The sequence below is a fragment of the Anguilla anguilla genome, chromosome 15 (genome assembly GCF_013347855.1).
Source record: "Anguilla anguilla isolate fAngAng1 chromosome 15, fAngAng1.pri, whole genome shotgun sequence".
Lineage (NCBI taxonomy): Eukaryota > Metazoa > Chordata > Actinopteri > Anguilliformes > Anguillidae > Anguilla > Anguilla anguilla.
This window is the reverse complement of record NC_049215.1, coordinates 32,659,612-32,677,127: the sequence shown is the minus strand read 5'-3', so window position 1 is coordinate 32,677,127 and position 17,516 is coordinate 32,659,612. Positions and strand designations below refer to the sequence as shown.

The 17,516-nt window shown below is 47.6% G+C and overlaps 1 protein-coding gene across 1 annotated transcript; it reads left to right on the top strand.

The window, feature by feature from the left end:
• Positions 1-167: 167 nt before the first annotated feature.
• On the top strand, positions 168-3,729 carry LOC118213705 (protein CXorf21). Its single transcript, XM_035392757.1, has 2 exons — positions 168-320; positions 1,640-3,729. Exon 2 carries the CDS (start codon positions 1,642-1,644, stop codon positions 2,536-2,538), a length of 897 nt encoding a protein of 298 aa, XP_035248648.1. The 5' UTR covers positions 168-320; positions 1,640-1,641; the 3' UTR covers positions 2,539-3,729.
• The last annotated feature ends 13,787 nt before the right edge of the window (positions 3,730-17,516 follow it).

Genomic DNA, 17,516 nt, shown 5'->3' with positions numbered 1-17,516 from the left:
TCACCATATAAAATATTCATATATTACATTTAATATTACATACATACCTTGTATATTACATACCTGCAGGGAGGGTGTCTCTTGCTCTCTCTCTGGCTGAGGACACCGCTGCTACCTGCTGCCACCGGGGTGTTACTGCAGGGCGGGCAGCTGTCTCTCTCGCTCTCTCTCTCTCTCTCTCTCGCTCTCGCTCTCTCTGGGGTTTTGAGGGTGTCGTTGTAACTGCACTGTTACTGCTGTTTCCTCCTTGCTGAACTTCACAGGCTCAGGGTGCAGCTCCAGATCAGAGAGACGTGCGCCTGCATCGATCCCAACTACAGGTAAGATATTTCAGGACACGCTCCTCTGGTTTAGCACCACCGTATTGTCACCAATGAGTTTGGCTGGTAAACAAAATGTATAGAGTGATCTGGAAGTTACATTACATTACATTTATTTAGCAGACGCTTTTATCCAAAGCGATGTACAAAAGTGTATATCATAGTCGTTGGACAACTACAAAACACGGGTTCAATGAGGTATGAGACTCATTTCCTTACAGCTATTTCGAGCCAAGAACACAGTTCAGTTCACACAGTGAACACTGTTCGGACCTAACGTATGCCAAGCCAAACTAGGGAGAAGAAGAAGCTACAATATTAGGACAAATACAAATCACAAAAAAGGGCTGGAATGGGGGTACATGTAACATGAGTGTCATGAAAGGGGGGGTATTTAAAGTGAAATGATATACAGAGTGGTGGCAGTTAGTCCAGGTATAGTCTGAAGAGATGCGTCTTCAGACCACGGCGGAAGATGGGTAGTGAGCGGTTTGAAGAGGGACAGGAAGTTTGTTCCACCACAGGGGAGCTCGGGTGCAGAAGCTTCGTGATTTCTTTGCTCGGGTGGGAGGGAGTGCAAGGCGCCCTGCTGCTACAGAGCGGAGTGGTCGAGCAGGCGTATAGAATCGAATCGAATGTCCCGCAAGTAGATGAGGGCCATCCTGTTGGCTGCAAAGTCACAGATAAAGTTCATATTTACATTTATTTCCAATATAAGATCATTGCTGAATGTTTGGATTTTTCGAGACAAGACAAAAAATGACCTGTTGCTGCTATTTGAAAGCTGAAAGGTTGCTGCTATTTGAAATCTAAAATGACAGTATGATATTTGTCCCTTTTTATCACTTTTCTTGGCTTTCCCTGGCAGAGAAATGGCAGTTGTTAATAATCTCACAAATTATTTGCTTCCATATCAAGCACAGCAGTGCTTATTAGTACAGAAAAGGTATATTTCATTGCCAGACACTGTATTCAATTAAGGCCTGTATTCAATCAAAAAAAGTATTTGATCTTAACATACAAGCAAATGCAAACATGAAAGTTTTTTTCTTTCACAAATGCAGCTCAGCGCATTCGTTTTTAACGATGACTATACTTGCCAAAGTGCGCTTCTGTAGACCAAAAAAGCAGACTTTTATTTAATTTTCAGTCAAAGTTAAGGACAAAGTGTTGATTGAATGCAGGCCTAAGACCCTGCAGGGTCAGCGCTGCTGCATGTGCCAGTGAGAGACAGGGAAAAGGCTGGGAGTTGGCGCCCCCTGGTGGCAGGTCCCGAGGGCCGTGTCTGAGCTCTGTGGTGTGTCGCTCTCGCATTGCAGGGATGTTTTGTGAAAGTGCTCTCTGGAGAATGCGGTTCTGCCTGGACTCCGAGCCCCCCCACGCGCCCCCCTCCGAGCTCGAACCGCCGCACGGGGACATGGCGGAGCCCGGCGGTTTTCCGGAACGTTCCGCCAGGCCCCGGTCAGCGACGGAGGCGCCTGGCGGAGACGGGCGCGGCGCCGTTCCTGGCCCGTCCCAAACTGTGCCCGGGGGTCGTCGCGGCGACCGGAGCAGCATCCCCGCGCAGGGCTGGCAGACCACCCCCGAAGTGGACATCCCCTGGCTGTCCAAACCCAGCGGGGACACCTTCCTGGTGCCGTCGTCCTGCAAGAGCATCTGCAAGAACTACAGCGACCTGCTGATCGGGGGCGACCAGGTCCTCCCCCTCAGCCTCGGCGCGGGACAGGGGGAGGCGGCCGGCAGCCCCCGCCTCCCCAGCGGCCCGTTCCTGCAGTCCAGCGAAATCCCCCCGCCCCTGGAGTCCCCCCCCGGCCGGGGCTCGCCGCCCCGCTCGTCCCGGGCCCCCGCGCGCGGCGACTCCTCCCGCTGGCGGACGAGCAGCGGCAAGGACCGCAGCTTCCTGTTCCACGGCGGCGGCGGCGGCCCGCTCTCCAACTCGCAGCTGAACGCGTACCTGGAGCAGAAGCTGGTGGACCTGTACCGCCAGTACATGGTGGAGAGCCTGGCCCAGCAGGGCTCCCCCTCCGCCGTGCTGGCCTCCGAGCTCATCCTCACCAGTGTGGACCAGATCACCCAGCAGCTGTCCCGCGAGCAGAACCTGGAGGCCGCCCGGGCCAAGGACATGGTGATCAGCTGCCTGCTGCGCGTGGCCAGCGGCCTGCCCTCGTCCGGCGAGATCAGCACCCCCCAGCTCCAGATCTCCGAGGACCAGCCCTGAGGGCCCCGGGGGATGGGGGGGGGGGGGGCTAAGGGACCCTAAAAGCGCTGCTAAGGGCCATGAAAGCGTGTTTGAGGGCCCTAAGGGCGTGACTGAGGGGCCCTAAGAGCATGACTGAGGGGCCCTAAGAGTGCATCTGAGGGCCCTAAGATTGTGCCTGAGGGCCCTTAAGGGCGTGGCTGAGGGGCCTAAGATCGTGCCTGAGGGCCCTAAGAGCGTGCCTGAGGGCCCTAAGAGCGTGCCTGAGGGCCCTAAGAGCGTGCCTGAGGGCCCTAAGATTGTGCCTGAGGGCCCTTAAGGGCGTGGCTGAGGGCCCTAAGATAGAGGGGCTGCACACTTTAACGCTCGGCTTTTTAACCGCAGTTCTTTTTGGCTTTAATTGTGTAAACAGCTGCGCGCCATGGCGAGGGTTTGCTCCTTCATCACACGGCAGTAAAGCCCCCCCCCCCCCCCCCCCCCCGAGGACACACACACGCACGCCGCCGACAGCTGCGACACACCCAAAAAAGTGTCAGATTAATTAAACGATCGGGGTGTTAAATAATTAAGAGCAGACGCCGGCGCAAAACAGTCACATCCTCCATCATACGCGCCGCTAGACCAGGGCGTCGCCCCAGCCAGAGAGGAGCAGACAGGGTTTATGACAGGGCTGGTGCTGGAGGGTTAGCGCACTGAGGAGGATCCCCGTGAAACAACAGCCCGACACTGCGAAACGTTATCGCAGTCTCCCCTGATTGGACCGACGTTCTCGCCCGCATCTTTACAAGGTCTGATGTAGTTTGGTAATTAAAAAGCCCGTCTTCGTCAACAAAGTAAAGCTCATCACGACCCAGCCGGATCCGTTTGAAGTGGCGGACGTTTTTTTAAAAAAAGACCCCCGTTGTCTGAGGAATTCAGACGGCGCTGCCCTTCAAAAGAACGACTTCCATCCTTTTTTCGGTTTATGAGGCACCTGACCTTGTGCTTCTTCGATTAATTTTTCAAAATAATAAAGAAGGACAAAAAGCCAGACATCTGTACTGCAACTGAAGGGAAAATAAAATTGATTTTTTTCCCCCTGCTTTTTCTGCTCATGTCCTTATGTGATTGATGCTTCCTGAACTGTAGCTATTTGTTTAATGTTTGCTTCTTATGGCTTTCTCACCCCCCACAATCCACTTGCATTCAAACAATAAATGACAAATGTTTTCAGTTTTGATTGAAAGACCAAAAAATATTTCCTGCTCCTTGCTTGATGGGAGTTCTGAAGTTAAGGGTACTGCCAGTTTGAAGCCTGGAGGTTTTTGGCTCAGGGACACAGCTCATGTCCTGTGATTGTTGGGTCCTATTTAGCTCATCTGGGTGGTTCACGCAGAGGCAGCTTTCACCATTTCTCACTTGAAATGCGATCACTTATCACACGATCTGTTAACGAGTGCCAAAATAATCAGTCCGTGGTGTCAGTCACAGCCAGGGGCGCCACCAGGGGTTTTAGCATCCCATGAAAATATTTCAAATTGGGCCCCACCATCGTGTTGTTTTTGAGGACTCCGGTCATTCAGGGCTCTTGGAATTGTCCCAACTCCCTCCCCCCTCCTCGCCCCAAATGGCACCCCTGGTCGCAGCCGTGGTTACACGAGGCTTGGTGCGGTCTGTACCCGGCAGTCCCCAAAAAAAATCTAAAATAAAAAAAAAAAACCCCAAAAAAACCCCCCAAAAAAAACCTCGCTTTCTAGGAGGAAGCGTTCTTTCGTGCAGCTGTGTCTCGGACCGCCCGCCACAGCACCGCAGGTCTCACTTCCCCGCAGAGCCGCTTCGCCTCCAGACCCGAGAGCAGAACCAGAGGAGCTCCAGACCCGAGAGCAGAACCAGAGGAGCTCCAGACCCGAGAGCAGAACCAGAGGAGCTCCAGACCCGAGAGCAGAACCAGAGGAGCTCCTGACCCGAGAGCAGAACCAGAGGAGCTCCAGACCCGAGAGCAGAACCAGAGGAGCTCCAGACCTGCAGACCCGAGAGCAGAACCAGAGGAGCTCCAGACCCGAGGGCAGAACCAGAGGAGCTCCAGACCTGCAGACCCGAGAGCAGAACCAGAGGAGCTCGCCGAGCCCAGCGAGGCCAGAGCGGCAGCGTTTCCCGGGAAACCGGGCGGATGTGAGTAATCGTCTCCTCTTGGGTTTTTTTTTTTTTTTTCTCGCTGAAAGGCATGACCTCGACTCAACAGTCTTCTTTGATTCAGGGACGCGTCGGTAAAGACGGACGGGCGGGCGGGCGGGCGGGCATGCGGGCGGGCGGGCGGGCGATGTGCGGCTGGCTTTCACATCCCCCTTCGCCGCAGGAGCGATGATGAACCCGCCGGAACTTCAGCGACCGTCTGAGGAAATCAGGCAGATGGATTCCATAACCGTGATTGCAGAGCTGCGATTTTGTTGAATAAATACTATTAGAAACAACAAAATAACAAAAAAAATTAAGAAAATATATGAATTATTATTATGAAGAAAAAAAGCAGAAATGCACATACTCATGCACACACACACAGTGAGCTTCAGATACACACATCTCTCTGTCTTTAAGTGTAGACTTCTTAAAACTTTTCTCTTTAGCCAGTCCTATAGTTAGCCATTCCTATAGTCCGATAGCCTGTTAAATGGTAAAGTTCAATAGTGGAGTTCATGAAGTCAGATCCGGTTGTCTGGACTGTGGAGCGGGCTGGGGCACACACTCAAGCCAGCAGGACCAGATGCTCGCTTATCAGATCTAAGGGGCACACGTTAAGGGGCTGTTTACACACATCCAAGGTGTCAAGCAGGCTGTTACAAAGCCGACACACTCGGTAGTTTAGCGTCGGTGTCAAGCTAGCCTTACCGGATCTGACACACTCGGTAGTTAGGGTCAGTGTCAAGCTAGCCTTACCGGATCTGACACACTTGGTAGTTCAGCCGAGTGCAAGAACGTACGATCTGAGGTAGCCCTGCAGGGTTAAAGCATAGCTTGAAACTGAGTTGGGTCTTCAGTACATATACTCTGTGTGTTGACAATCTTTATAGTGCCTAACCTCATCTTATCAGTTTTTTTTTTTTTTGTCTTGGGGCTCCTGGCTGTCCCTCAGCCAGAGGGAGGGTTTAAATTGACATTACAGGCATTTAGCAGATGCTCTTATCCAGATCCCCTACCTGGGAATCAAACCTGCGACCTTTAGGCCACAAGACCACTTTCTTACCCATTAGTAGTAGTAGTAGTAACTTTATTTGTCCCCAGAGGGGCAATTGTGCAGCAGTGAAAACAGAAATAACGCAAGATCGAAAACACCCAAGGCAATTAAATACACCATAAAAAGTAAAAACATAGAGTACATGTAAAAACATAAAATACCACCACACTGCCACCCTCACACAAACATACGCACACAGACATACATGCACGTGCATGCACTGGCACATGCACATGCTTTCTCACTGCTTTGGGATCACTGATTAACCAGAACTTTTTGCCACCAGAAATAAGACCTGTGCATTTGCATGCTTGCAGTGCCTGAACTCCGCTTCGGTAAAAGTTTGAACACTTACAGTCTCGAAGCTCAAATTTCAAGGAGATAAATAACAAACAGAGGCTCATTAAAAAGGGATTAAGGACACGGGAAAAAAAATCCATATGGGGTTTGTGTGTGCTGATTTCAAGGCCCGGAGAAACAAATGCTTCCTGTCTGCTCTGTTAGCGTGGAGGCCTTGGGGAAGTGCGTGTCCTTGTGCCACCGCCAACGCTGCCCAGGCTACAAGCTAATTAGGCCTTATTACTGCCAGTCATCACCATCGCAGCTACGCCCCCTGCAGGGCATGCAACAATCTCTCAATCCAGACCGAAGACCTGAACCAGTCCGTCTGTGTTTCCTGTGACACCAGTGCGTCTGGCAGGCGGAGGTCATGTTTCCTGCGTTGTGCTTTATAGAAAAACTTAAAGTTGGGATTTAAGATAAACAGTCTTGGAGGTCCGCAGTGTTTGCAGGTTTAACTCCAGTCCTGGAGGGCCGCAGGGACTGCAGGTTTAACTCCAGTCCTGGAGGGCCGCAGCGTCTGCAGGTTTAACTCCAGCCCAGGAGGGCCGCAGTGTCTGCAGGTTTAACTCCAGTCCAGGAGGGTCTCAGTGTCTGCAGGTTTAACTCCAGTCCTGGATGGAAAAATTACTTTTCACTCCTCATCTTCTTTCCTCCACTACCAGTCGTCTCCTACCTGCAAGCATGTGCAGGAACGGAGGGGAGGAGAGGAGTGGAGGAAAGGAGAGAGCAAGGAGGCGTGAAGACAATTGGGACAGCTTATCTGCTTCTCCGTCATCAAAGCCAACATCAAATATTGATAAAGCAGCCCTATCATAATGCCAAGCCCACAAATAGTCCTATAGCCAATTGCCGATCTTAGACATGGTCAGCCCATTTGAAGCTGCAAAAAAATGCTTGTAAGTTTCAAATAGCCTAACAAGTAGTTGCATGTGCAGTATCCAGGCATGTACGCCACACTGCTGTTCACGTCGAGAAATGAATGAGCTAACAAGTAATCAGCGACATTAGAGTAAACATCTCATAGTATAAACAAACACAGTTTAATTCCAGAGTCCCAATGTGCCCAATGCCTGAACATACGGAGCGTTAATTCACCTCATATACTGTATCACAGCATATGTTCCTCTGCCAGCTCACTGCAGCTCACTTACGCTAATTCAGGAACATTTCCATAGATTAGTGAATAAATTTGTCACTTCATTTTATCTGAGTTATTGTTTCCCAATGTTCCCCATTTGTTGGTAATAAATACGCCCTTTGGAAACGGTTGGTTGAGTAAATTCATTCATGCATATTCACACTGCTGCCATTGCTTATTTTTTTGAGTCATGTTCGTTTAAGCAACACTCTTAAACTGCTGAATTTGTCAGCAGGATGTGAGCCACAAAAAACGAACTGCCATTTAGTTATCCATTATAGTGTTGCAACACTGCAGCAAATAGGGCAGATGTGCAGTTAGCATACGCAGCACTGCAGAAAGCAGGGCAGATGCGCAGTTAGCATGCACAATGCTGCAGCAAGCAGGGCAGATGTGCAGTTAGCATATGCAGCGCTGCAGAAAGCAGGGCAGATGCACAGTTAGCATGCACAATGCTGCAGCTAGCAGGGCAGATGTGCAGTTAGCATGTGCAGCACTGCAGAAAGCAGGGCAGATGCGCAGTTAGCATGCACAATGCTGCAGCAAGCAGAGCAGATGTGCAGTTAGCATGTGCAGCACTGCAGAAAGCAGGGCAGATGCGCAGTTAGCATGCACAATACTGCGACAAGCAGGGCAGATGCGCAGTTAGCATGCACAATGCTGCAGCAAGCAGGGCAGATGCGCAGTTAGCATGCTCAATGCTGCAGCAAGCAGGGCAGATGCGCAGTTAGCATGCTCAATACTGCAGCAAGCAGGGCAGGTGCGCAGTTAGCATGCGCATTACCGCAGCAAGCAGGGGCAGATGCGCATTACTCCCAAGGATGCATATTCACACACAGGATTCGGGCCTGCATTGTGCTCCGCTTCTTAAGTTCTGTCTGATCACATCTGACACGCGTGTGGTTTGGGTCAGGGCTGGTCTTCACTTCCATTCGGCACTTTGAATAGCGGAAACCAGACAGCCTGCTGCTGTAAAGGCTGAAAATCATGAAGGACTGGGGGGGGGGGGGGGGGGGCGGGGGGGTGGAAGGGGATGGGGGGGGTGGAGCATGAAGGACAAACAGAAAACAATTCAATGAAAACAACAGACTCCTCAATGCCCTGCAACAGAAAGCCTGTCTCAGACCATGTCTTTTATGGGTTCATAAAGTAATTTCCCAGCCATTAATGTAGGGTTGAGGTGGGCAAGGACAGAACGCTGCCAATCAAACCCAAGGCTGAACACCAGCGCAGGTTGTTTTTGTGTTTTTCTCCTTTTCTCTCCTTACAACCGTCTTCTCCTCCTGCCCCCCCCCCCCCCCCCCCCCCCCCCCCCCCCCCCCCCCCCCCCCCCCCCCCCCCCCCCCGCCATCAAATGAAGTTGCGCCATTTCTGATCTGATCCATTTCAAATGAGGCTGCATCCGTCCCCTTTGAAAACATCTCTTAGAATATAATATTTACGATGAAAAGAGGCGGATAATGCAATGTTTGCTTCCTCGCCGAGCTCACGCTTCCTGTTACAAACCCGACAGAGATTAATTCTATAAATATAATTCAATTTTTCATAAATTCTTTTACATTAAATTTAGTAATGTGAATTGAAGCAGCCCCGATGCTGCCTTATATTACAGGCAGAACTCAGCTTGTTGTAAATTTGTAAGGACAAGTCATATCACTGAATACCATTAAATATCATGGAATTTTTCTGTAATGACCTCTCATTATTGACTTGCATGCTACAGTACTCAGCATTAATGATTTATTATATGAGATAAAAATGACTGAATAAGTATGCCAGTACATTGCTGATACCCACTTGTTTACTCACAGAGCATGGCTCATTACTGATATCCCACCTGTTTACTCACAGAGCATGGCTCATTACTGATATCCCACCTGTTTACTCACAGAGCCGATTACTGATATCCCACCTGTTTACTCGCAGAGCACAGCTCATTACTGATATCCCACCTGTTCACTCACAGAGCACAGCTCATTACTGATATCCCACCTGTTTACTCACAGAGCACAGCTCATTACTGATATCCCACCTGTTTACTCACAGAGCACAGCTCATTACTGATATCCCACCTGTTCACTCACAGAGCACGGCTCATTACTGATATCCCACCTGTTTACTCACAGAGCACAGCTCATTACTGATATCCCACCTGTTTACTCACAGAGCACAGCTCATTACTGATATCCCACCTGTTTACTCACAGAGCACAGCTCATTACTGATATCCCACCTGTTTACTCACAGAGCACAGCTCATTACTGATATCCCACCTGTTTACAAACAGAGCACAGCTCATTACTGATATCCCACCTGTTTATGCACAGGTAGCGCAGGTCTACCCTCAGTTTGATATCTATCTGCCCTTAACAACTGTTCCTACCCATCAGACTGGTGTAGTGCAGGGTTAATGTGAGTGAGTCACAAAGCTCTGCTCATAAACAACATTACTGTCCGTCTTAGTCCGGGTCTCCCAGCCTTGGTTCATAGCAATCATGATGATGCTCCATGAACAGGGTAAGCAGAATTAAGAGAAAAAACACTGTAGCCGAAGGTAATTTTGCCTGCATTTTCTGTTAACTGTGGAAAGATCCATGGAAGGGTGGCAATGTAGTGTAATGGGTAAGGAACTGGTCTTGTAACCTAAAGGTCACAGGTTTGATTCCCAGGTAGGACACTGTCGTTGTGCCCTTGAGCAAGGTACTAAACCTGCATTGCTTCAGTATATTTCTGGCTGTATAAATGGATGCAATGTAAATGCTATGTAAAAAAAAAAGTTGTGTTAGTTGCCCTGGATAAGAGCGTCTGCTAAATGCCTCTAATGTAATGTTATATTACATTACATTACATTACAGGCATTTAGCAGACGCTCTTATCCAGAGCGATGTACAACAAGTGCATTAGTTCAAGGTGCAGAGGTGCAGAAAAACACACTAGAGTGAAGTAAAGATCGTAGTGCCAGAAGTGACCACATAGATCAGGACTCCAACCCTGTAGGGTAACCTGTTCAGTAAACAAACAAACAATCCTGCCACGTACAAAACTAGCACTGAAATCACATTTGCCTAATCAGAATCAGACAAAAACAATCCAGCCAAACACAAACTAACATGATCGCATTAGCCTAACTAGGCACATTGAGCTAAACTAGAGGCTAGGGAGGGGCGGGGAGAGGTGCAGCCTGAAGAGATGGGTCCTTAGTCTGCGCTTGAAGGTAATCAGATTCTCTGCTGTTCTGACCGCCACGGGAAGGTCGATGGAAGGGGACACATCAGCGCCACAAAGGGACCGTGTCGCAAGCAAAGATGTCACCGCGAAGCTCAACAGACCTTTATGGATATTGGTACTTAACCCGTGCGTTCATTCCAGCAACATCACACAGTTTGGCCAAATTTCAATCAAACACATGCGTTACACATGAAGAGAGTAAACGACAATCATACTTTCCCCCAAGCGTGCCAGGCCACAGGAGGGCGGGGAAAATACAATTAATCCTTCAAACGTGTCTCTTTGTAGGGTCCTCTATGGTGGTTCACCCTCCCAGCTCAGAATGACAGAGAGCCGGGCTGACCCAATCACACTCACACGGAATTACCAGTGACTGCACCGGCACACAGGAACTGACACTCTAACAAACACCGTGACCCCTTGCCCGGAGGAACGAGGGAAAGCGACTTCCTAACACACGTCCCCCCTGCACTCCCTCTGTCTCCAACCCAGCCCAGCAAACAAGAACCTTTCAGGAGATTCATCTAATCGCACAAACAACAATCTCCACCTGCGTGTTACTAACCCGGCGGAGAAGAACGATGTCAGTCACCCCTTCTTCTCCGGTTGAATAGGCTGGATTATGTCTCCTAACCGTTCAGAATCTCCGTTTGAGGGATCCTGATGACCTTCTTCAGTCAAGAGAAAGACTCAACTTTCCTGTCTCTGGGAAGAAATTTATTTTATTTTAATTATTTATTTATTTATTTATTTATTTATGCAGGAACTGTTGTCTCTTTTACAGAGGAGCCCTGCCACAGACAAGCAAACACTGAGACACAACATTGAAACGGTACAAAATAAACATTGAGTTACGACACATATCATAAAAAAAACTATGAAACCTGTCAAAGAACCAGGTGAGCAAATGTTCCCAACTTTTCATCTACAGCATCACTGGTTCTTTAAAATTTTTCCTATTGTGTTTCAGTTTTTGTTTTTAAAATTCAGATTTTTTTTTTTTTTTACACACAAACGGCACGCGCACACACACATGCATGCACACGTGCACACTCGCACGTACACACTCACACATGCATGCATGCACGCACTCAAATTCACATTAGCTCACACACATTCACATACACAAACTCACACACACACACACACACACACACACACATACACACACACTCTCTCTCTCACACACACACAAACACACACATGCCCACACCCCACACACACTCACACTCATATTCACACACACACACACGCACACACTCTCTCTCACACACACACGCACGCCCACACGCACACCCACACCCACGCGCACACCCACGCGCGGCCCTGGCGTCCCCACCCACATCCTTCTCCCAGAAGGTCGGGAAAGGCAGCGGCACATCTCGCTCCTTTTCTGTCTCCCGGAGCATGAAAGGCCCGTGTCTGGGGCCCAGGTAAACTGTGCGCAGCCCGCAAGGACGCTCGCCACTTAATTACACGGGAAATTTACATGTGAGATTCCTCTCTCTTTGTGTGTGTGTGTGTGTGTGTGTGCCCTTGCAGGAGGCGACCGGTTTGGTAATTACATCAGAGAGAGAGACAGAGGCCGGGCGGCGCCGCGTCGGTCGAACGGCACCGCGGGACGCGGGAATAAAGCTCGCGTCTCGGCCAATCAGCCGGCGTCCTCAAGGTCGCCGCTACCTACGGAACGACCTTCGCTCAGACAGGCGCGCAGACGGGAGGCTTTCAGCCGCGGCGGGCGGAGGCTTCGCTCTGACACAAACCAGGCCCTCGGTGAGCAGAAAGTACGCAGTGTGCGTTTGCACACGGCACTCCGAACCGCTTTTTTGTTTTTTTCTCTCAAACGCAAAGAATTGGAAACAGACGTTCCCTTACCCGAACTCAACGCTGCCGCTGAGGTTCGGTGGTCCGACTCGCACGCAGTGCCAGAAACATTCGAAAAACATTTTTCTTTTTTTTTTTTGGCTGCCAATAATAAAAAAAGGGATGTTTCCCCAAAAAGAACTTTCACTCATTTATCTGCTTGGCAGGCAGTCGTATTCCAAACAGCTGACTTTGTCTTTTTCCAGCAGATGAAGCAGCCCAGAGGTTCACCTATTTCATGCCTTCGATACACAAGTTCGTTTGAGAAAAAGTGCCTGTGGTCACTGGATGCACATGAAACCCTGCAGTTCATTAGCATTTCGCTCTCATCTCTCTGATCAGCTCACCATCCCCTGGGCAAAATATTACAAATAACTAGACATGCACTTTGTGGATATGATGATGATGATGATGATGATGGTAATTAAAATAAGAAGAAGAAAAAGAAGGACAAGAATAACAACAACAACAGCAATAATAATAATAATAATAAAATTAATAAAAGTTAGCCTAATACTCTCCATGAAAGTAAACATGTGTTCTCATTACCATGCACTTAAAATCCTGGTGCACAGAGACAACCGGTCCAGGCATATTGATACCCTGCTATACTCTGATACACTCTGTGCACTTAAAATCCTGGTGCACAGAGACAACCGGTCCAGGCATATTGATACCCTGCTACACTCTGATACACTCATCCCAGCTCTTATCTCAGCTTGCCTACAAGGCATCTCAAGCCGGATGACAAATCTTCAACTAAAGCTCAGCTCAAATGAAAGTGAGATAGAACACTTCCCAGCAAAGTCCCTCCGCTGGACCTATTCGTCACTCTGGACGGCACCAACAGTGTCACCCTCTTCACCTCCTGGAAATTTCAGAGTGGTACTAGAAAAAACTAAAACTGTTCATTGCATTACAGGCATTTAGCAGATGCTCTTGTCAAGAGTTACACTACTTTTTTTTGTTTTTTTGCATAGCATTTAAATTGCATCAATTTATACAGTACCTTTACTTCCGGGGGATATCCTGTCAATTCCTATCCCCCCATTGGTGGAATGAGCTTCCCACTGCAGTCAGGCCAGCAGAAACCCTGCCCATCTTCAGAGAAAGACTGAAGACCCATCACGTCAGACTTGTCTTTTCAGATGGCACCACGGTTCCCCTGGCCCATGGTTCTTTTTTTCCCCTCTTTCTTGCTTTGGATTTCCATTTGGAAAATTTTATGCTAAAAATGTATTAACTTATCTGTATATAGCGGACCTTTCCTCAGTTACAATACACATTGTGTGTCATGTTAACATTACAGTCGTTGATTATGAATGGACCGCAGGTGTCTTCTTGGTGTCACTGCATTTTGGTACTCCTGAGAGTAACACCGATGTTCTCCGGTGTGGCTCTGGATTCTGCACATTTAAGATTTGATTTGATTCCTCACCTTCAGAACTTAACTGGTTTACCATCCCCGAGGTCCTTAACAATAGACAATATATGAAATGCTTTTAAAACAAGCACGAAACCGCCCAGACCCACGGTGCATCTGTACAAAGTGTCATGAGTAAAACTTGGTTAACTATAGCTAGCTAGCTATGGCATGTCCTCACCTCTGTAACGTTATTTGTTGTCCTCCGTGTGTCCATACAACTGTATTGGTGGTATGCGCTAACTAGTTAAACTAAAGTAGGTGAAACGCGAACGTGTTAGGATTGGCTAAAGTAACATACATTAGGCGATAAAGCTGTGCTTAAAAATCTGGTGCCGTTCGAAGTGGTGATTTTGGGAGGTGCACCTGCACGTGTGTCCTACTAAACGAAGCACCACCTGCGCATGCGTCCCACAAAATGTCCCTCTCAGGTTGTCCGTGAGTGAGTGAGTGAGTGAGTGAGTGAGTGACCACAAATTGCCATGCATAGCCCACGGCGGCAGTTCCTGCGCGCCGGGGGGAAAAAAAATCTAAATCCCAGTAGTTGGAAAAAATGACAGGGCACATGTCAGATCGCACGGCGGCCTGAAACAAGGCCAGGGCTCAATGGGACAAAAAAGAGACTGAGCTTCAGTTTAATCAAACTAATTAAACTAATTAGATCATTAAAAATGATTTGTAACATTATAATTAAGTGCAGACTGTGTGTCGCCTATGCCTTCTAACTAAATCCACAGAAAAAAATGTGTGATTTTCGCCACGGGTCTGTTGCGTAATTTAATTGTTGGCTTCTCCGATACATCATTTTGAAATACCGTGCTAGTTTAAAGAAATGTACACGTATATGAAAATATAATCAGCACAAAGGAGTAGGCTTTTTTCAGATAACTGTTGGGAATTTAACCCAAACTGAAACTACAATGTTTTTTTTTTTAGTTCATTCTTGGGTTCAGCATAAGGATGCTTGTGATTCTACGGTCCGATGCGGTCCTTCAACACAACAACCAAGTCGCCCTTGAAACGAAAGTCTCTGTTAAGAGGCTGGACTCAATCTTCCCAGGATGTCCATCAAGCGCGCGATTTGCCCCGCCCATCTGCCTGTCTCCGTGGCTACACTATTATGCCTATAATTTAGCCTCTTATGCAAACATGACCCTGTTCCGCTGCCTGGTGCAGGCGACGCGTCCGTGTCCTGTTCAAGGGAGCCCAATAAAACGCGATAAAAAGGACATAAATTAGGTCAAAGTCTGCTGCGTTTCCCCGGGGACAGCTACGGCCCGTGGTCCGCCTTTCCCCCGTTCAGCGGCACTTTCCAAGGTCATAAATTAATATGTAAAATTGACTGCACGAACCACTGGTGTCTTGGTAACAAGGGCTGATTCCATCATTTTTATGCGGGAGGCGAATTTGCTCACTGTGACTGATGTTTTTACCCAGCGCGGATGGGGTTGTGATTTAAAGTCCCGGCTCCGTCCGAACCGCGCTCCAGCGGCTTATCCATTTCACAGGGAGGAAATGAATAATTACTGCGGGGTATATTTAAACACAGCCGCCCGCGGGGAGTCTGTTTTTTTTTTTTTTTTCTTACATTTTTTTTTTTAGCAGGGGTGTAAAATAGGGGTTCGCGGGCGAGACTTTGCGGTGAATTACGCGTCTGGCCTTGGAAGAGACGCTGTCCGTCGTTCCTCATTCACAATCTTCCTTAATTACATCTGAACTTGGAGGAGGGGTTGTCCGTGTGCGGAGGCGGGCAAATGCGTATCTTGTCAAGGACATAACTGCGCGAGCTTTAAAAACCCAACGGTTTTCATATTACATCGCCTGTAATAGGAGAAAAACACTTCACGTGTTTGACATTACGCTCGGATCCCCTTTGGGGGCGACACGAGTGTGCTCCTTTCCCTTCCACAGTGTTTATTTCTATAGGGTCTGGAAATGTAGGTTCTCTCGGGCAGGTGAAATAACATTCAGCTGTTGTGAATATTTGATTTTTTATTATGTTTCTGCCCTTCTCAAGGTGAAGGGAATCAGCGTAGCCTTACTCACACGCCTCAGTATTTGTCTGAATACTCAGTTACATTATCAGTCTCTCACCGGCTAACAAAAAACATTTCCAACCTACCGGGCAAGATTAATATTAGACTCACATTTGAATGTTTAGATCAGTGGTTCTCAACTCAGGCCAGAAAGGGCCAGTGTGGGTGCAGGCTCTTGTTCCAACCAAGCAGTTACACACCTGATTCTACTAATCAACCTTTGGAGTCTTTACTAAGGACCTTGATTAGTAGAATCAGGTGTGTAACTGCTTGGTTGGAACAAAAGCCTGCACCCACACCGGCCCTTTCTGGCCCGAGTTGAGAACCACTGGTTTAGATAATATCACACACAAAATGGTTCCCAAAAATGACATTTTATCATTCAAAACCTACAGGCAACCTTTCTTGACAGTTATCATTTAGTCAGGATAAACATCACATCAAATTCATTTTAAGAATGTGCCAAAAGAAAATACTGAAATGGCAGATTTGTTTAACATAGTTAGCATTCGCGATATCATCTGCCATATCTTGAATAACAAAAAAGGAAAAAAAAAAAACAATTCTCAGGCAGTCCCTGCAATGTTTGTAAATGAACTAAAGTTTGTGTTTACAATGTTGGCTGCATAGATGGGCAGGCGCTGTGTCTGTTCCCTTGGTATTCCCTGTTCCCTTGGTATTCCCTGTTTTTAGGGACTTTCCTGTTTTTGTGAAAGACACTCGAACACACATCTTTCCACAGACGAATGACGAATTACAAAGACTTAAAACTGATATTTGTTCCAAAACACAGTTTTTACAGTTTACAATGCAATTTGCAGTTCGCCATTTTTGTCATTTGGCAAATGCTTAAATCTTTTTTGTAAGCAAAGTACCAGACCTGGGTCAAATGCGTACTTGTTTTGTATTCAAATACTGTTCTGTGCTCTGTTGATCTTGCCTGTTACAACTGAGCCTGCCAATATGACCAGAAGGCGGGATTTGCACTTTTTGAGAGTATGTCATCGAATCCAATACGCCAGATAAGCTCAGTCTACAGTGTAGAAACGTATTTGAAGCCGAAACAAATGTGTATTTGTCCCAGGTCTGCAAATTACCCGAGTGAATTTGACACGGTAAAGCTTACATAATGTTACCAAGCTGGCCATTATTGTACTGTCGGCACAGAGATAGATTTTCTGCATTTCCTGAAGGACTTTCGCCTCGTTGCGTCAAAATGATTTTGGGCTAGCCGGGCTCCCTTATAGGCTGCTGTAGGTGCAAACCTATTTTCTAAATTTCATCACGAGCTTGGAGAGTTTTTGCACAGACAGGCTTGGTACAGGAAACCTGCGAAAATGGTATCTGTGTTAACCCCCAAGCAGGAATTGCTCCATACTTGAATCAATAGCTTGTATGGTTTTAGTATTTTTCTTCAAAAAAAAATAAAAATAAAAACTGCCTGAAAAAAGCTGACCCAAATGGTGAATCACTTCTTCCCAGATGCTCAACAGAGACACAGCAGTGTTATGTGCAGACTGCAGTGGAGCATTAAAATGTTTTATTCTTTATAATGGAAAGGACACAGCCAATAACAGCCTATTTACTGCGATTCCCTGAGTCACAATGTGAAGTGAACTCAACCAATTATGAGGTTTCATAGCATTTAAAAAAAAAACAAAAAACAATCTGACTGAAGTTTAGTTGCGAAAAAGCATTCTCAGAGTGGGTAATGTCTAAACCTCCAATTAAGCCTATGCTGCAATAATTAATTTTTTCC

What these genes read in the sequence shown, in the direction of transcription:
- LOC118213705 (XM_035392757.1), top strand. Translation starts at nt 1,642, where the DNA reads ATGTTTTGTGAAAGTGCTCTCTGGAGAATGCGGTTCTGCCTGGACTCC.